At 46.8% G+C, this 20,288-nt stretch overlaps 1 protein-coding gene across 1 annotated transcript; it reads left to right on the top strand.

The window, feature by feature from the left end:
• The first annotated feature begins 3,030 nt into the window (after positions 1 to 3,030).
• TPRA1 (transmembrane protein adipocyte associated 1) lies at positions 3,031 to 20,288 on the top strand. The gene is made up of 11 exons (XM_074151868.1): positions 3,031 to 3,129; positions 7,754 to 7,941; positions 8,097 to 8,229; positions 9,866 to 9,952; positions 11,589 to 11,661; positions 12,682 to 12,761; positions 13,931 to 14,041; positions 14,465 to 14,525; positions 15,579 to 15,681; positions 16,305 to 16,385; positions 17,461 to 20,288. Exons 2-11 carry the CDS (start codon positions 7,766 to 7,768, stop codon positions 17,693 to 17,695), a joined length of 1,140 nt encoding a protein of 379 aa, XP_074007969.1. The 5' UTR covers positions 3,031 to 3,129; positions 7,754 to 7,765; the 3' UTR covers positions 17,696 to 20,288.

Raw genomic sequence — 20,288 nt, 5'->3', positions numbered from 1 at the left:
GACAGACAGCTCTTCTGTCTGTCCTTTCCACAAGGCCATGGACCATGTCCATGTTTTCATTGCTCTCTTTGGGTGCCAGCTACAAGTGGTCCTGTGCTTCAGCCGAGGTGCTCAGTCTCTTTGGGAAGAGCTGAAGTTGGGCAGCTAAAACTATCCCTAAAATCAAGTGGCTGCCATGCAGGGGACAGGGCTCCTTCTGCTGTGCTGGAGAGGAGGCACTGGGGCAGGAGAGGGCTGGGATGCAGACAGGGCACGGACATCTCGCTGGGGCGGTTGCAGCTGAGCACCAAACTCCTGACTGTATCGAAACACGCCACTGGGATTTTGCAGACTGGTGGCTTACAGCACAGGAGGACTCCTGGGGACTGGATTTCCTGTGAAAAGAAGGGCGAAGGCATTGGAGTGCAGCCCAGGTGGTGCAAATTTGTGCCCAATACTAGAAATCAGGAGCTTGGTAGACAGCTCTGAAACAAGCCAGGCCCATCTGTCTCTGCGGTTGCTCAGCACCTCAACAGCAAAGCAGTTTTGGATAAGAAGTAATATCCTGTCCAGTAGACTGATCTAATAAAAAGCTGAAACAGTATTTTAGAGAGATAAAAATGTCCTAGAATCATGGGATTTGGTGGCAATACAAGGGTGTAATGCTGTCTGGAAACCATGACCGCACCTTCTGCCTCCGAAGCCTGCAAGTCAGGTGAGATTGCCAAAGGACAGCAGACCACAGAAGGTACAGCACCAAGTGCCAGCTTTCCTTGGGGCCCTTAAGGTTACAGCAAGGGCTGCTAGATATCACCTCTTGTCTTGCTTCATCCCGGCAACGCCAGGTGACACAGCGAGGACAAACAGAGTGAGCCCCACCACCTGTATGCACTGGACGGGGAGATGACACGGAGCAGCGGTTCTCAGCTGACGTGGGAGGATGTGTGCTGTTAAGGAGACATGGCAGTCCTTGGAGGTACGATGAGCACAGTTAGTTACGTTTTTGCACACACCATGTTTAGCCTGAAAGGCAGTGGCTTGTAAATGCAAGGGAGACATAAGTGTGGATTCCCCACCTCCTCTGTTCCATGTAAGCAGCGAGGAAGACAGGATCTAAAGTGTCACCGTTCTTGTGGTGGCACCCAGCAGTCTTCTGCCCGAGAGACAGCTTTTGAGGCTGGTGTCCCAAGGGCTGGGCTCTGGCTTCAGAGTGGATCAGATGGAGAGAGCAGGTGGATTGGAAAGCAAAGTCTCTCCTTCTGACACAGCTATGTGGGAGGTAACATGTTTGATTAGTTAGCGCCTGAGGCTACAAGTGAGAAGACATGGATTTTACTCCTGTTACCAAGGCACTTTTTAGGCAGAAGCACTCCACCTCTCTTTAAACGCAAGTGTCCCCTGTATAACTCAGAGATGCTGGTGCCTGCTGAGCCTTTGAGCTCGGATCCATAAATAGAACGTGCCAAAATATTGCAACATGTCATTAGCCTGAACGACAGTGTGAGAAGAGACAAGCTAAGGACCGGCTTCTCCAGATGTCATTCCAAATGCATGACATCAGCATAAAAACCTGCGTCACCCCGGTGGAAAATCAGAGGAATAGGGCTGAGGCAGGTAACACAGGCTCAGGGTACGTCCCCTCCATGGGGCTTGCTGCAGCGAAACTGGAAAATCAAACCTGAGAAGAGGATCAAGCAGATTTAAGTTGAGAAAGATGTATGTGTGGGGTGGCCCGAAACCCGCTGTGTGTCCTGTTTGTGAGAGCAGGGCATGAGACTTGATCAATATATGGATCTTCTGAAGAGGTGTAGACCTTGTACAGCAAATTCGAGCTCAGCAAAAGCCTTGCACCCCTATAGAAGCAATCCCTAGAGCCCCAGGTGAACCACTGGTAGAAAACCACGCCAGAGTTTATCCTCTGGCCCTTGAAATGACTCAGATAAGAAGCATCCCCTTGAAACTCTGTTCAGTCAGACAGCTCTTACTGCCGAGAATGACCTGCTGATATTTAGCCAGTTGTTTCCTTTATAAATCTTGGCTCATTTGTCCCAGTTAATCCCTCATTTACTACACAAAACTGTTATTTTCTGTCTGGTATTTGCGCCTCCAAATCCTGCTAATTATTTATCGTATTTCCCTTTAGCTGCTGTTGTCCAAGCTATGCTGGGCTAACTCGTTCAGCTTTAAACTTCCCTTGGAAGCCAAACTCTCCAGCTTGTTAATCATTCTCTGCTGCAGGGACTTGATTACAGGATCCAGTCCATGGGAGAAAATTATTTACTCCCCTGCCTTGGAATCAATAATTCCTTTACAGAAGCATCCCATTTCTCCTCGCCCCCGAGGCGTGTGACGATACGGGTGCTGGATCAGGGAGTGCTGGCTGTTGGGTGTGATGGGTGGTTGGGTGGGCTGGCCTGAAAGCCACCATCAGGCTGGAACGCACAGAGCCGGCACCTTACAGCCCGCATCTACCCCCGCCTGCCCGCAGGGAGGCCAGGCTTCTGCTGGGCCCTGCCCTGTGAGCTCCTCACCGCCCATGCTCCATGTCAAGATGGCAGCAGGACCTGAGAGGGAGGAGAGCGGCAGGGGTAGACCTGGCCTCCGCGCAGTGGGGCTCAGCACTGGGGCTCATGGAGAGGTTTTGAGCCTCCTACCCGTTTCAGGGCCGGGCAGGGGGCTCGGCGCCCCGGGGTGACGGCTGCCGCCAGGGCCAGGGGCAGGGCCACGGCCAGGGCCAGGGCCAGGGCCAGCCCCTCGCCCTCCGCTCCCCGTCCCGCAGGGGTCCGGACGGGGACAGAGCACCTTTAACGCGCGGGGGGCCCGCCCCTAGAGTCCCGCCTCCCGCCCCTTCCCATTGGCTCGCGCCTCTATTTCTTTTGGCCTCTTTGACAGCACCTCTTTCTGCTTGGTCTCTGATTGGCCGAAACGGCACTTCTCTCGGGGACCCTCCCTCAATAGCGCCTCTGGGCCCTGCCGAAAAGGCGCCGGTCCGTCTGCACTGCCGGCGCGGCGCTCTGCTCGAGCCGCTCTTCAGCCACGCTCCCTGGCTGAGGGGAGCGGTGGGGCCGGGGCCTGGGATGGCGGGGCTGGGTCCCCGAGACTGAACCCGTCGCCGGTGCGGCAGGGCCGGGCGGGCCGGGCCCGCGGCGGGTAGGAGCGGGGCCGGCGCCGGGAGCGGTGTCTTACAGGGAGAGGTTTATGGGGAGGGACGCCAGGGCACCTCAGCCCGGGTCGGCGGGGCCTGCCCCGGCAGCTCGGCCCGGCTGCGGCGGGGGCCGCGGCCCGCTGAGGTGAGCGGCGGGGCGGCCGGCCCCGGGTGAGCGGGAGCCGGAACGGACCTGCCAGGCTTTAGCGGCCCGCTCCTCGCTCCCCAGCTGCCCGGGTCTGGCGTACAGGCAGGAGAGAAAGCTTCCTGCCTTGCCCGGGGCGCTGCGGGCGTTCGGTACAGCCGGTACCGGTTCAGAGGCTGCCGGTGGCCGGGACGGACCTCGCTGCTTTCCGGGTTTCTGCCCGGCCCTTCGCAAACGCTGCAGCCCGTCCCTGGAAGGCAGCTTTGTGCCTGCGTTTGCAGCACAGGAGCCTCCAGAGGCGCCTCTGCCCAGTCTAAAACTTAATATACTTATTTGCTTACAGGAGAGCCGGAGAGGGACTCTGTCAGGAGATGTAGTGACAGGACAAGGGGTAATGGTTTTAAATTGGAAGAGGGGAGATTTAGCCTAGATATTAGGAGGAAATTCTTTACTGTGAGGGTGGTGAAGCACTGGAACAGGTTGCCCAGGGAAGTTGCGGATGCCCCATCCCTGGAAGTGTTTAAGGCCAGGCTGGATGGGGCTTTGAGCAACCTGCTCTAGTGGAGGTGTCCCTGCCCATGGCAGGGGGGTTGGAACTCGATGATCTTTGAGGTCCCTTCCAACTCTAACCATTCTATGATTCTATTTCTGAAAGACATCCCTGAACTGGGATTCTCTGTCTGAGAGTTTTGGATTATTGTTGATACTTCTGCTCTCAATGTTTTTCTTTGGTTGTTTTTAGCATTGCAGTTCCTTTCTTTTTAAGTTTAGTTCAGAATGAGATGTGAGAATAAAACTTGGAGAAAAGAGAGAAAATGGTTCTTGGTCACTGGTGGAAAATGCTTTTCTTGTGAGTTTGTTCTAAGGATAAAATGCAAAATACAATTGTTGTGACCAAGAGTGAGATTTAAGCAGCGGTCTTAAAAAGGAAGAGAAAGCAAAAGGCTTTTTTGCAGGAATCTGATCAGTGTGGTTTTCTCTTGCACGAATACAGCATTTTAAGAAGAAATCGTAACCCTGGTATGATCTGTACTTGCAAGATTTTCTGATGCAGTTTTCAGAAAGAAAGGAAAAAAGCTTTCATTTTTTTAATTAGAGCTGAAACTCCAGTAGTGTGTAATTCACCTTTATGTGCTTGGGCTTTGAGAGCATAGAGAATTGCTACTGATTTGAGCCCCGAATTTCACTGAGCTCTGATACAGTTAGGGTGCCGTGAATCAAGAAACAGCATCCCCTCGGTGAGCAGCGGTCATTTCCAGTGAAGGTGCAGCCGAGCCTTCCCCAGCACGGACTGTCCCAGCAGCCTGCAAGTTGTGCGGAGGTTCTTGCTCTGAAGACAGCTTGGGAGGCCAGCGCCTGGAGAGGGGGAGAGACCTCAGCCAAGTCAGGTTGACTTCAGCTGTGATGTAGAAAACCGTTTTATTTTGTTTTCAGGTGTATGGTGAGTAGAGCTGCTGCTAGAAGAAAAAGGTGGGCCAGGACTGTGGCACTGGTTTCCTTTTATGTGGCTTCGGGGTGATTTTACCCCTGTTGCGTAGGTTGGGCTGGCTGAAGTGAACATCCCAGTGGAGGCAGGGTGTGGTGAGTGATCTCTTGGATATGCTCAGCTGACTGGATTTATTTTGGACTAGACAAGGCAAGGGTTTGGACAGTGTGCTGTAAAGAGTGGTGTTGCTGGGGACGACAAAGTCTAGCCGGATCCTTGCCATCAGTTCCTGGTCCCGTTGTTGTGGAATTTTTGCTGGTGATTTTGACAGGAACGGGACAGTTCTCCACATCCTTGCTGTAGGCCTTAGCTACTAGAAAAGCATGAGGATCATGCTGTCTGGCTGATGGCTTTGGCTGCACTTTCTTATCGTGTTGGATGTTCTGTTGCTGTGCCTTTGTGTATACTCTGTCTTGGGAGGAAGAATAGGATACTAATACCAGGCCGTAGCGAGCAGCCTGGCTGAGAGGTAAGCTTAATTCTGCTTTGCCCTTTGAAACCTCGTGACTGGAGCTCTGTTACGTGTGGCCAACTCCTCTTCTTATCAGCAGCTCGCTGCTGTTGTGTGATAGTGGTGGCTTCTAGGGAAAAAGAATGAAGCCTGTTTGTTCTTTTCATAAGGAAGATGTTTTTCCCGTGTAGTTCTCTTGCAGCTTTATGTTCAAGCTCTTGTCAATGTGACAGGCAGATTGAATTCCTTGTCCCAGAAGAGGTATTAGGAGGTTCTGGTGGTTTGCAGTTGATGATGTTATTCTGCCTATCCTCTGCAAGGTTTTTCTCTACCCTTTCCCAGCTTTTTTAAAAACGAGATAGGATTTTTTTCCTGTGTTGGCAAATGTGAACATACTTGTCCTTGCTGCTGCTGGATGCAGTGGTGTTTCAGAGGAAGAGAATGGAGCGAAATTATTAACAGAAAATCATTCTCAATGGTGTCAATTCAGAGAAATGAGAAGCTGGAGGGAAGAGAGAGAAGTCTGGAATATGAAGGTTGTTTGCTGGAACCTCTACTAGAACTAGGATTTTTTGGCACAGATTTTGCCATCTCAGCACAAAGTTGATCTTTCCAGGTCCGCATGTGTTTATTTAATGTGACGTCTCTTCTGTAGCACAGCATATGGCAGTCGCAAAAGAAAAATCCCAGCTCAGTGAGTGTCCGTCAGCATGGATGAATCAAAGGGAGGGTTTGTTAGCTGAGGCTGGGGTGATCCCCTTACCCCTCAGAAGACCTGGGAGGAGTTTCAGCCTCTGAAGAGAAAGAAAGAGTTTGTGGCTGACAGTCTCGAGCAGTTTGTGGGGAAGGTGCTACTGAACTCTAAGAGCTCAACAGATGACACAGGGCTGATTCTTTCTGACTCGTGAGCCACCCAGAACCTCACAGGGAAAATACCTTCTGAGTCCTGTCATGGACGCTGTCAGTTTTTGCTGTGCCAGCCAGGGCTAAAGTCAGACAAGGAGACTTTTTTTTTGAGATGAATCCCGGATTGACCCTAGCACACAGACTGCTAGAGCACTGTCTATGGCAATGTGCATCTTTAAGATGCCAGATGATAGAAATTTATTTTTTTTTAATCTTTGTGTTAACCGTGACAGCTTCTTTGGGGAGTGCCAGGAGGGATGGTAGGACTTTTGTGTTTGCATTCAGCTCATAGCTAGTCAAGTGCCTTAAGGTGAGGGTTGCTGTTTTAGGGTGGGAAGAGGAGAGATTTGCACATTGAACCAGGAACAGGCTTAGTAAGGTAAATCAGGTAAAAACTCTAGTATATATTAAATACTGCTCTGAAGTACCATGTGCCATAGTCTACTTAAGCTTCCAAGGTGATCGTAGAACCAGCAGAGGGATAAACTGCTGCTGCTGTTGTTTCTGCCAAAGCCACTGGCACAGGCATGAAGCGTGTGGAGTTTTATAGATGGCAGAACAGAGTTTCCCTTTAATTTCTGGAGGGACAGTTAATATCGCAGCAGTGTAGGGCCTGGGGAATGGACAGATGGCAGAAAAGAAGTGAATGTTCTCTCTGGGAAGGCAGCTCAAAAAAGTTTCATCAAGGGAGTGGGAAGTTCTGTCTTGTCATCTTTCCGAGAGGCAGGAGACTTATAAGGTAGGGCAGACAAAAGAACTTAGTGCCATGATTTTGTGATTCTGACTGTAGTGCTCTGCTGCCTGATAGTTTGACCTTAGGAAGCCTGTTAGGTAGGGCTGCGTCTGGTTCTGGGTTTGTGACAGTGGTGATGCTGATCTGTGTCTGAGAAGTGCAATGCAGTTGAGACTGGCGGATGTAAAGAAGTTGGAGATCTTTACACTAACAGGGTTTTAGAAAGGTGCTGTCTTTTCACAGCCTTAGTGTTCTGCTTAAAATCAGAACAGCTGTGGTGTCTTGCAGAGGGCTGGAAGAAAAATGCTGAATCTTGGCTTTTGCCAGTGTTGGTTTTGGAAGATAAAGTCTGTACAGTCCCTTTAGGTAAAAGTACGTGAGGCTCTCCCTGCTCTCAGACTGTGGGGTTGGTAACAGCAATGGGTTTTAGGTAGGGGACTTCATTTTTAGTTTGCAATATTTTAAATCAAATAATTGACTATAACTTATTGCTCTTGGGAGCTAGAATGATCATTAATGTTCTGGTATAGCAGAGTTTCTGTCTCCATCTGATGATGCTGTGTATTGCTGCTGGGTCTTGATTTCTTCTATGAATCTGCCAAAGCTCAAAAAAAATCACAAAATTTAATCCAGCGTAGTATTACACTATTTTGAATGTGGTTGTTGCTCTGATATAAGATAGTGGTTTTGTACTGTCCACCCTAATGGCTGTGTGCAGAGTAAGGGCAGGTGGCATTTCATTGTGCAATACAGTCTTTCTGATGATGATAATTTGCTGTAACAAGCAGGAAGCAGTTATGCAGGAACGTAATGGCAGGGATGTGTGTTTTAACTCTGACTCACAACTGATCTAATGTTGCTGTTTGTCTCTGCTGTGGTTGTCTTGCACTGTGTTTGACCTGGACCAGAAGGAAGGCAGGATGTCTGTGATGAGATTTTCCGTGTCTGACAACATCACACATTCGACTGCCCTGGTGACAGCAGTGGGTAATGTGACGACTTTGACCCCGACAACAACGCAGGCAATCAATGACACCAACATCACTGTGCCGCACAAGTGCCTGTTGTTGCTCTATGAGGACATTGGGAAGTCCAGGTGAGATGGAGGAAATGGGACCATGGTCTGGCCCTGGGCCAGGGGAAAGAGCTTTCTTTCTCAGTTTGGTTGAGAAGGGACCGGGGCTGATGCCTTGCCTTCTGGATGCTGAAGAACAGGGGGGAAAAAAAACCTGTTTTATTTACTTCTTGCAGAGTCCGCTACTGGGATCTTCTGCTCCTGGTTCCCAATGTGCTTTTCTTTATGTTTCTTCTCTGGAAGCTGCCCTCTGCCAGGGCCAAAATCCGGGTCACTTCCAGCCCAATCTTCACTACATTCTACATACTAGTGAGTACCACTCTGTGCTTTTGAACGGAAGAGTGAGTGTTTTTTTATTACCACTCATGAACAATATCACTGAACTAGTAGAGAGAGAGTGTAGACCAAACCTCACAGGTATAAAGTCTGGCTTTAGTTGAAGGTATACGACAAGAAGTAGACACAGATTTTTATTATTTTTTTTCACCGTCTGAATTCTGCTTTTCACAGATTCTGGGACCATATCTGCTGGATTTGGGTGGATTTTGTTCTCCTGTGGTGATTTTTTTCTTTTTCTTCCCCCTTCTTTTGTTGCTTTTCTGTCACAGAATTTAGCACCTTTCACTTTCTTGTTCCTTGTGGTCACGTGACACAAAACCAGCTTCTCACTGAGGTAATGAAAGTGAAACTCTGGAGAATCCGTGAAGCTGTTAGAAAGCTTGGTCATCAGCTGTAGAAACTGGTGATGTGACAAGGTTCTGGTTAGTCTGGGAATGTAGACACCCAACTCTGTTAGTTTCTTTCCTGTCATATCAAAGTGACTACTGACTTGATGATGTTCTTGTTACTTCTTAAGGTGGAAACAGAATATACAGGCAGTACAGTTATGACTCTCAAACGTGTAAGACCTTGTCTGTTCACCTCTCCCCAGCTTAAGGAGGCATGGGCAACTGTTGATCATGTTAAAGTAGTCTCTATAGTAATCTCTGAACTTCATACCTATTAACTGTGATACTGCTCACAGTAAATGCAGCTAAGGACCTACCTGGATTTGTTTAAAAACGTAATTCAGAAGCTTTATCATAGGTGCTATTTGTGATCTTGGCTTGCCTCAGTGGATAGCATAGTATTCTTGCTCTTCCTCAATGAGATTGGTACAGCTTGTAGAAGTAAATGTGTGTTTGAATTGGGTTAGATGGGAGGGAGGCATCCTCCTTGGGCTGTGTAGAGGTACTGGCATGGCAAAACCCAAGAAGCATCAAAACCGAATCTGGGCTAGTAGCCTCAATGAATCTTTGGTGGAAAGTCTTGTTAGCTCTTTCAGGCCTGGAGTGTGGGCACTGGGCTTGTGCATGAGCTGACTTGGGTATCTCTGTGTTGCACTGTGCAGCAAGGTAAGATGTTTTAAAGCCGTTGGCTAGAGCTGAGTTTTTTTTTTTCCTCTGTGTTCCTGAGCTTTGTCAGTGTTGAGTGAGAGAACTGCAGATTGCAGTTTTATCACAGATCTGAAGTGTAGTAGTTGGTATTGAGTGGCTTCTGTTATCTGATGTGATGTGTTTATTCAGTCATATCAAGCACTTGATATTGTAATTTGGAGGGATATGTTTTTTGTCTGTTTTTTCTACTCCCCTGCCACAGTGGATTAAAGGGTGGGAAGACTGCTTGTAAAGGTACTGTTGTAAGGAGTGGATGAGACCTCTTTAGAGCTGTTTAATCTGACAGCTGAGGAAATCTGTTCCTTCCTAAATTCTAAGCCAGTACTCCTACCTCTGACAGGCCTGAGGAATCTTCTTTGGGAAATTAACTCTAATCTGCTACAAAAAATCCTTAGTACACATTGTCAGACTTGAAAGCTGACCTGGAAATGGTATTCCAAAAGGGTTTCTGGTCACTGCTGTGTACGTGCCTTTTGACATGAACTCACTTTTGGTATCTTTTTGTGTAGGTATTTGTGGTGGCTTTAGTTGGTATTGCCCGTGCAGTTGTCTCCATGACTGTGAGTGCCTCTGATGCTGCCACAGTCGCTGATAAGGTAGGTAAAATGCTGATTTTTAGAGTCTCTGCTTTGTGCAGTTCTGGTCACAGTAATCTGCTAAGGCTTCACTTTTATATGCATACAAGAAGAATGTGTTTTCTTCCAGTAGTCATAGCTGTATCTACTATGGAATCCTGTTCTGATAGCTCTATCCAAATGATCACAACATCCAGGGCTGTAAAACAATGGACTTCCTAAAATAGATGCACAAGTGCTGGCAGCAAACCTTTCCTGTTGTAGAGATGGAATGATTCTGCTTTGCAAGTGCTAAACATTCAGAGAACTTTAGTGGATAGGCCAGACCTGGCCTTTGTTACTCCTGCCATATTTGAGTAGCTCTTTTAAAAATATTTAATTCTTTTGTATTGAAAGCAAATCCCTCAAACTCCCTTTTGAGACTGATACCTGAATGTCCTTGCAGCCACTCCGAGCACAGGACGAGCCCTTAGCAAACAGGAAACGGCTTTGTATGTGCTGTTCCTTTGCAGTCATTTGACTTGCAGCAGAATATTACCGAAAACAAAAAACTCTAGTTCTTAGAGGAACAAGAGGCGCCCACAGAGTACAGGTCATCTGACTTTATTCTCTGGGATCAGTGTGGTTCTTTTGCTTTTCCCTTTAACTTTACCTGTCAAAGCATTGTAATGCACTGCTTATGTGTGGCTGGATGTTTGTAGCATTTTAATTCACCTCTGTTGAATAGACGTAGGTCCAGGACTTGAATAATAGAGAAGACGTGAGAAGGTGCTTTTCTTCAGCTGTGTTTGGTGTTGCTGCTAAGTGCACCTTGCTGGGAAGTCATGCACTAAGACAGATACTCGGTCAATTTTTGCTGTAAAAACACATGTTCTATCATGTCTGTTATGTTTCTTTTGTTTTCTCTTTCTCATATATATATGTATACGCACACACTCTATGTATATTTCTGAGGTTAGGAGTGTCTCACCAAATGCCCCTTAAAAAATTGTGTGTCTTCAAGAGAGTGCTATTCAGTGTTCAGAGGAAAGGGATTAATAAGCCAGAATCTGGGTTCTCTTTCTAGGTTTGGCACTGACTTATTGCATGACTACCTGGAAAGTTGACTCACCTGCTGGCTTTTTGGTCTTGTTTCACCAAATAAAACATGGGAATGAAAATGATAAGCTGTAAGTGGGAGGGCTTTAGAGTTGAATATACTTTAGGTTTCAGGACCAGTAGCTTTGGAGGAATGCAGAATACAAAGTTTATTCAGTCATAACTGTACTGCAGAATCTACTGCTTTAAGAACTGGTCCTGTTTAATATTATACTTTTAAGGCCGTCTTGGGTTTGTGCTCCTTGGGAGTACAGCAGAAAGAACACATCCAAGACAAGCGACAGATCCTCAAGTATGGCATACCGTGGTCACTTCCTCTCTCCATAGGCATGCTGTTTGCTTGCTCCCACACAACTGTTCTGTTTCACAGGCATGGACAGGGCTTGGAACAAGCATGTAATTAACATCCCCATGAAACATGAGGAAGGTTTGTGGAAAATACCCGCTCCATTCAACGGCTGTCATCCCCTGGAGCAGAGAGTGGAGTTTTGCTGTATTAACTTCCGACTGGTTCATGGCGCTCTCTAATCATGTTTATCTGGTTTCTGTTATCCCTCAGATCCTGTGGGAGATCACAAGGTTCTTCCTTCTGGCGATTGAGCTGAGTGTGGTGATTCTAGGCCTTGCCTTTGGTATGTGTCAGGAGGTTTTTCAGTGCTTTGAGTGTCTACTATTCCCTTTCGTTCCACAGAGGCTGCATCTGTAAGTTTGTGGAGATGCTGATTCTGTAAAGTGAAAGAGCTCTAGAATAAAGACAAAGGACAAATTGGGCCATTTTAGGTAGAAATGCCTGAAAGCCTGATTATATTTACAGATCAATGGCTTGTGCAGTTTCAGGATTTATATGTGCTTTGTCCTGCATGCATGTGGTGAAGGAGGCTTATGCAAAGATCAACTGTCTGATCTTTGCTTCAACCCCATTTTATTTAAGATGGTTCTTTTGGGGTTCCTTCTATCCCCTCCTTGGTTGGTTTGATTCCATCCTGGCTTCATTCAGCTGCTTTAACTGTACCTGCAATCTATAACTCTTTTTGCAGCTGTATGAATGAAAAAGCTGTTTGGAGCAGCTCTTCCTGTGGGTCAGAGGTAGAGGAGAGAGGAGTTGGTAGGTGTAACTGTTGCCTGTGCCAGTGGGATGTCTGAGCACTAGTTCTTTCATTGTCTTGAGGGCTCATAGAATAATTTTGGTTGGAAGGAGCTTCTGGAGATTGTCTGCTCCAGCATATTCCAGTGCAGATTTCTCTAAATTATGTAAGCCCTTTTTCCCTGCTCTAACCCAGTCTCCTGTCAGCTTTTTCCTGAGAAGAAACTTTACAACATATCACTGTACATGATTCTGGAGTAATTTCTGACTCCTTTATTTTTGGTTTGGTTTTTTTTTTTTTTTTTTGTAACCCCAGAGGAAGGACTTAGTTGCTTTCTGTATACTAGTGTGAGCAGAAGGAAAGCAAGCTAAACCCTGTTGTTTTGTAAGTATTATTTTGTCTGTGAGAGGCTCAACTTTCCAAACGGGGAAGGAGTTTCTGGTGGTTGAGTGAGCTCTAACCTTCCCTTGAAGGCCTGTGGAAATACAAATGTTGTCCTCTATTGGTTTTGATTTTTTGCGGGGCTGGGATCACATCCTGAGTCACTTCTGTATTCCTTAATTCTAGGTCACCTGGAGAGCAAGTCAAGTGTGAAACGTGTTCTAGCAATCACTACAGTGCTGTCTCTGGCATATTCTGTCACCCAGGTGAGTATATTGGAGCAGAGAATTAGTCTTTGCAAAAGAGGGGGCTTTGCTTGGAGTTAGGTGTGGGACTCCTATCTGCAAAATGGCAGCTTTGCTCTCTGGATGAGATTTTGGGGGAAGACTGGATGTTTGTGGCAGTGTAGCAGGGTCCCCAGAGCATACATTGTATCTCCCTGTCCTTTTTATGGCAGGAACAGCTCTGCCGGGGTCAAGACATGAGATGAGGTTTAGGTGGACTACTTTGTTTAGTGAATCTTGGAACAGGAGTGAGAGTTTTTCCATACCTGAGCCACAAGTTTTGAATGTAGCCTCAAGTGCCCTCAAAACTAGACGGAAGATGTGAGGTGTGCTTGCCAGATTAGGGCAGCACACCGGGCCTTGTCTCCTGTGTCTTAGAGAGCTGAGAGCTCCTGCTTCCCTTCAAACTAGCATCTGACTTGCTAGCTCAGTTGATTAGCTGTGTCTCCATCGCTCTGAACAATGCAGTATGTGTCTGGGTTTATTCTCTTCAATATGTAAGCGGTCAGCCCTGTGTCTCTGTACTTGGGGCAGCAGCAGAATAACACACAGATCTTTGTTCTGCGACCAGGCTCTTGCTTGCGGAGGCAGCGAGTTGATCATTGCCACATGATAATGCTGGAGGAGCCTCATTAAATATCAAGTGTTTGAGCTATATCTGGGTTCTGTGGTGCTTACAAGCACTTTTCTCTCTCCACTGTCTGTATGGGAGCTTCTGTTCATACTGTTTCTCAGAAATTCAAGTGAATGAGACAGTGTCCTTTCCCAGCTCTTGCACAAATGTAGGCTTTTGTATTCTGTATGTTTCAGCAGGAAAGGTCTACTTTAGAAATGGAAATGGAACTCTGTCTATTTCAAATAGACAGCTGCTCGCATCTCCCTATCCTTTAATTCAGTCTCTCTCTGGGATGTCATTGATGTTCATTTCCTTCAGATGCAGATTTTTGCCACTTTTTTCCCGTCGCTTCTTCAGTTTCTTCCTCTTCTCCTGTGTGAGCTTAATTTGGTCGAAGCAGAGCAATGGTTGGGTCTTAGGTGGCAGGGACAGCTGTTGTCTGAACTTTTTTCAACAGAGTCTCCTTTGTACAGACACCCGTTCTATTGAGGATGCTGCCTATAACAGAATCATGTTGGTGCCACTTCTCTCCTAGGGCACCCTGGAAATCCTGTACCCTGATGCCCACCTCTCAGCAGAAGACTTCAACATCTATGGCCATGGGGGGAGACACTTTTGGCTTGCCAGCTCCTGTTTCTTCTTTCTGGTAAGTACTGGGCATGTATTATGCACTCTGGTAACTTCTTTGTATTTTCTAAATGGGGAAAGGAGGTTGATCTGTGTATAATAAAGCCCTAGCCTTGCTCCTGCCTGCTACAGTGCAGCACGGGGTCTTCTCATGCTGCAGCCGAAGCAATAAAGGTGTGGTGGGAGTGGTGTAAGCTGTGGCAGCTGAATTCCAGCTGAACTCAGATGTTCTTCACTCTGTTGTTTCTCAGTGACCAGCCTTTGTGTGCTGATGGAGGTGAGGTGTGGGGCCTTCACATCTGCACAGGGTTTGATATCAGGGGGTCTGTGCCTCTGTCCCAGGACATCTAGGGAGTGCAGTGACACCACACACCATCCCTGCAAAGATTGTTGAGTTCAGTTGCCAAGCAGCTGTGGAACAGTAGGTTCTTTGTCTCAACAGGTCTATTCGTTGGTGGTGATTCTTCCAAAAACTCCTCTGAAAGACCGGATTTCACTGCCCTGTAAGTCACTGTAGTGTGTTCCATAGTATAGATGGAGACGGCACCAGAATAAAACATAGGTGGGAGTAAGAGGTTCCTGTATCTGGTTGTGCTGCAGGTACATCCTACTGTCTCAGTGTACAGATATACGGCAAAGGACTGATAAGTTATCCCTGTAAAAATAGTATGTTGTGCCTTTTGGAGAGGGGAATAACAGCAATTACACTGCTACATCAGTAGCTGAACAATTACATGAAGAAAACAAGATTTACTGCTTAGTTAATGATACAGATGTAATATAAATATATAATCTTCAGAGAGCTGTGAGAAATAGCTTCTTAATAATAGCTTCCTTTGAAATGCATGTATGTTGTTAAAGTGTACGTGCTGGTCATCCCCTGGGAAAGAAAGGCTAATTAGGAGCCGCTTAATAACTTTTTATCTGGGCATTCACTTTAAGATGCTTCTCTGTATTTTCTTTCTGTTGCAGAATGTCTGCAGGTCTTGATTAGGGCGAGAAGCTGTTACTGAGTTGTTTGTGTTCGGCTGTTCTCTCTAAGTAGTGTTGGCATCTATGTGTGTGTACCACGAGGGAGTGGATGTGTGTGGTAAATGCCACAGGCAGGTGGCCCTGGGCCTGACCTACCTAGTGTCCAGCACACCGTGCTGCTCCTGTCTGGGTCTCCTGAGCAGTTTTGTTAGTGCTGTGCATCAGAAGGGCACAACTTCTGTGGGTTCAGCTGTGGGTTTTTTCTTTGTTTTTCTTATGTTCAATTATGTGACTGGTTCCAGATGTTTGCCAAGAAAGTCTGTGCATTTGTTGCCATGAGTATGTGTTTTCAAAGCCCATCTTGTGTGTGTATACACGTGCAGGAGGGTATGGGTTAGTCTGCTAATACCTCCATCAGTCCTGTCAGCATGGGACAGATACATGCAGTCTTAGTTCTTCAGGAGTTCTTAAACAGACAAGATGGTGAGATGCTTCTGTTGGGTTTGCCATCTCCATCAAACAGATTTACGCTGGGCTGGTGCTTATGAGGTTGAGCTTCACCTGTGTCCATGTCTTTCCTACAGCCAGGAAGAGTTTTTATGTTTATGCTGGAATCCTGGCACTGCTGAACCTGGTGCAAGGCCTGGGCAGTGCCCTCCTCTGTGTCGATATCATAGAAGGACTGTGGTATGTACACTGGGGGAGCAGGTCTGCAGCCCAGTTTCTCATGTTGCATTTGAGTGTTTTTCAACATTGCCTCTCCCAAGAAAACAAACTTGTGCTGTGTTCCTAAGAAGGAATAAAGTTGTTAGATCTCTTTTGTGCTAAAAGACCTCTAAGTGGTCAGGAGACTCACAGCGGAGAGGTCTGTGGAGCTGTGTGCTCTGCAGTGGTCTTGAAGTGTTGAGTAATAGTTCGAATCCACTGATGCCTGGTCATTGGCTCAAGTTTCATGGGTAGTAAGTGGGAGGGAAGTAGTCTGCTAGAGATAGCATGGAGATACCTTATTCAGGTATGGAGTTGTATTCTGCAGGGATCAGCGTCACTTCTGAGAGTCAAAAGACTGCTCTTGGTCAGACCTTGGGTCTTGGCATGGTTCCCTCATGAGTGTCTAGGAGCAGTGACACATGTTGATGGCAATGTGTGTTACTTTGCACCAGTTTCAATTTGTTTAGCACAAGACTTTTCTTGTGCTCTGCTTGGGCACTCTGGAGGGAAATGGGATCATTCTGGGGGGTTGTGGTGGGTGTTATCCAGCCGTATTGTGCTTGAGTGCTAAATTCCTTCATGTTCCCTTTTGCCCTTGACAGCTGTGTTGATGCTACCACGTTCCTTTACTTCAGCTTCTTTGCACCTCTCATCTATGTGGCATTCCTGAAAGGCTTCTTTGGGTGAGTAGCCAGGAATGGGAGTTTAGAGGGTATATATGGTCATTTAATTGTTCTGCACCCAAGCTTGGGAGAACTGTAGAATATCTGTAGAATAAAGCTGCTGGACTAGAATGCCAGTTAGGGAACCAGTTTTTAATTTATGGCCTTGTAGTTTTTCTTGTGTCACCCAGGGCTGCTCGCTTCTATCCAAGACTTCTTTGTATTTAAGGTAGAGTTGATAGTAATGTTCCTCTCAAACGTTGATGAGGATCACTTCTTCAGTGTCTGCATCTTGTTTAGTACAAAGTTTTGCTGCTGGAGGTGGTGACTAAATGGTTAGTGAGAGATCGAGTCCTGAAAGACTAAAGGGTCTCCTGGGTGGGTTTTGGTAGAAAGAATCTAGGGATTAGGTAACCCCTTGGCTGAGTACTCCTCCGAGTACTGGGACCAAGAGTCACCAGTTTAAAGCACTGGCGAGTGTGATTTCTGGGTCGGGGTTGCCGCCGTGTGGCCGTTCGGAAGAGATGCATCTTGGTAGGAAAAAATGGGTTTTTACTGTAGGCCTTAGCTTTTATTGTCGATAAGCAAGAAACAGCAGGCTTTAAAATAACTAAGAACATACTCCTAAAATAGCAAAATGTGCCTCTTCAGCCTTCTGAAATCACAAGGGAACAGTATCTGGAGTTAGAGATGGAAACTGCTAATCCCCAGGTGTTTGTATTTTGGTTTTCTTGATGTGCACAGATGGAACTTGAGGTGGACTCCTGTTCTGTTGGTGCCGGTAACCAGGCTGCTGTGGAGTCCAATGGCTTTTGGATGCTGTTGCCCTCAGTAATTCAAAACTCCCAAAGATCAGAACACCTTTCCCACGCTGGAGTTGGGATTCTGTCATTTTTATTTATTAGGTGACTTAGTCCAAAGCTACATTTTGCATTACTTTATGGCAATTACTCTGCTAGGTATATTTCAGGACTGAAAGCTAATGTGAAGAGCTTTTAGGGTTTGAATACACAATTTCTTAGTGTTGTTGAGTTTCTGTTAAGGGTAAGTAGCTGTGATACTGCATTGCTTACATGTGTGTTTTTAATCACTCCAGGTCTGAACCAAAGATCCTTTTCTCCTACAAATGTCAGGTGGATGAACCTGAGGATGTGGATGTGCACCTGCCCCACCCTTATGCTGTTGCCAAGAAGGAAGGAATGGATTCTGGGTTCTACTCGAGCACTCAGATTGACACCACAGCCTACCTGGATGACGTGGCCTCTATGCCGTATCATGTGGGCAGCATCAACAGCGTAGACAGTGATCGCTGGAAAGCCATCAATGCCTAAGGCAGGGCTACCCGCTTCACACAATGCCTCATTCCTTTCCTTCCAAACTCCCTGATGCCACAGCTGTTAGGATGTCCATTGGAAATCTGTCCTTGGCTATCTGCCATGGCTTTCCTCTCTTCCTTAGGATTTCCGAAACGTATTGTGGAACTAAGTTTGCAGTCCAAATCCTGTTGGAGAGAACGTTTTCTGTTGCTACCTGAGAACGATGTAGAAAAGTTTTGTTCATAAACCTATAAACGCTGAACCTTCCTGATCCTCCGTGTTCCAGATGTGAATATGACCCAGAAGACAGGCCTGACTTGCACCTCTTCCTTTTCAATGACTGAAAGCACTTGTCTGCCAATTAGGGGAATGGTGTTTAGGGATGAGGGTGTTGATTTGACTGCTGTATTGTAGAATATAGAAAGAGTTTGGTGTTTGAAACCAAAGATGATCTTCCTGGGCTTTTTCAAGCAGCATGGTTGCCTGGGTCTTGTCATAATGCAACAGCACAGGTGGTGATAGCGGTGTCTGAAGAGGGAAACTGGTCAGCTGGGCTCATCTCTGGTTTCAGCTAATACTGATGAAAATAATGAATTGCAGTTGCTAGGGGTTAATTGAGTGTTCTGGGTGTGTGGGAATGAGAAGAGAGGAATGAAGAGGAATGAACTGTTCTTTGTGCCCTGGGAGTATTTTGGGGGGCTAGTAGCCGGCAGCATGGATGTGAACTGACTGAACAGTAGGGAGACAGAAGGACAGACAGTGCTGCTGTGTAGCTGAGCTGAAGTAGCTGTGAAACAGTCTATGGAGGCTGCACTACTGTGCATCTGAACTTGCAGGAAAATCTAGGTAACAACACTGAATCAGGGCTGAGTTTCAAGAATAGAAGCTGTGAGGTAGGTGCATTTTCCATCCTGCACCCTGTTTCATGGCTCTGGCAAGGTCTTGGAGAGTGCTGTGAAGGAGGAAGCTGACTCTGCAGATGAAGGCTCCAGCGATGTTCAGGTGCTTGAGGCAGAGCAGAAGCGCGTGGCGAGTCCAGGCTGTCAGCATTTAGTGACTGCAAACTCTCAAATGCCATAGGGGTGCTAGGATCAAGCTGTCTGGTGTTCCAAGTTGGGAGGCAAGTGGGAGATGGCTATGTTTCTCTGGCAGTGTCCTCTTATGTTGCAGTTCGGATCCCCAGACTTCTGCTGGTCTGAATAGGTTTTATGGCTCAATATGTTGAAAATACTTATGTGCATGTGGAGCGTGGTTCACTTAAAGACTATCTGGAACTTCTTATTAATCTCTTCCATGCTGGAAAAGGGACTATTGTTGTCTGAGCTGTCTGGCACACAGTTTCAAGACATCGTATTCCAGTCCAGGGACTGTTCAGCTGAAAGCTGTGTCAGACTGGTTTCTGGGACATACTGTACTCTCCAAGGATGAAGAGGTGTATTCCTCTAGCTTTGGGGGTGCTTTCCTACCTGAGTCCTCCAGGTAGGTGGAGATCTGCTATAAGCCATAGCAACTTTCCATTAGAGATGGTAGAAGAGGGCATTTCAAATGTTTGGGGACTGTGTGAATCCCTTGCCCCAGCTCACTGCTGTTCCTGAAGAATATTGAGGTAAGGGCTTCTGGGAAATGATCATGCAGGGTGCAGTGTGAAGGTTTTAGTTTGGATCATCAGCAGGTAGGGGAAAGCATTAGCTACGAGGTGTTCCCACCATTGGGGAAGTTTGGGTAAGAACACGAAGTTCATATTGGATGCCAAAACTATGCAGGCCCTTTGCTTATTTTTTTTTTTTGTTAATGAACAATGCAGCCTCTCTCTTCTGCCTGTGGACTTTGCCCTGCAGGCCTCTAAGTAGCACTGGCACCTTGAAAATACACCACCCTCATCCCCCTTTTTTTTTTTTTTTTTGTTTGTTTGTAAAATTGACTTTTGAGGAAAAAAGACTTCCATTTGTCCATGTGCGAGAGCTTAATTGTCTTGTGGATCAATAGCCTTTCACATTTCCCCTCCATGCAATGGCTGGACAAGCAACTGGGCAAGTCAGCCCTTGCCACATGAGATAAGTGTTCCGTGGTCCTCCCGTCACTTGCTGTGAACTGCCCTGAGCCACGCTCGCTTGCTTACTTTAAAAGGGATGGATGGTGTGGTGCCTCAATTGCCCTGCTGTGGCTCTTCTTGCTCCTGAGCTGCCATTAGAAAGCACAGGGAAACCTGCAAAGCTTCCCTGGAGTTGGTGGGCCTTGGACAGAACCAAGAGATATGAAGGTCTTCAGAGCAGTTGAGAAATAAAGGGGCCACTGCTTTTCCGTCCCAAGGAGTATTTGCTGAAGGATCACCTGTGCAGGTGGTCGACATGTCCATCCTGTCCTTTGCTGGCAGGACTCCAGTAATTCTGGAGCGTCCCACGTTCTGCTGCTGAGGAGCTTCTGCGCTAGGTCATGGACTGACCTTCCTCCTGTTGTATTTTTATGTATATATAGTGCTTTGGGCCATATTCCCAATGGTCCTTAAGCTGAAGTGTGTTATGTGTGCGAGTGGGATGCAAAGAGAGAAAATATAGAATAAATGTATATTTTTGTTTGTAAAATAAAGAAATAAAATTAAGTTTGGCAT

The sequence above is a fragment of the Numenius arquata genome, chromosome 8, assembly GCF_964106895.1.
Source record: "Numenius arquata chromosome 8, bNumArq3.hap1.1, whole genome shotgun sequence".
In the NCBI taxonomy this organism is placed as follows: domain Eukaryota; kingdom Metazoa; phylum Chordata; class Aves; order Charadriiformes; family Scolopacidae; genus Numenius; species Numenius arquata.
This window is presented reverse-complemented; position numbering and strand designations above follow the sequence as displayed.

Excerpts from the sequence above, each read along its gene's own strand:
- TPRA1 (XM_074151868.1), top strand. The coding sequence starts at position 7,766 with ATGTCTGTGATGAGATTTTCCGTGTCTGACAACATCACACATTCGACT. Across the intron at positions 7,942-8,096 it reads GAGGACATTGGGAAGTCCAG|AGTCCGCTACTGGGATCTTC; the intron begins GTGAGATGGAGG and ends TACTTCTTGCAG. Across the intron at positions 8,230-9,865 it reads TCACTACATTCTACATACTA|GTATTTGTGGTGGCTTTAGT; the intron begins GTGAGTACCACT and ends CTTTTTGTGTAG.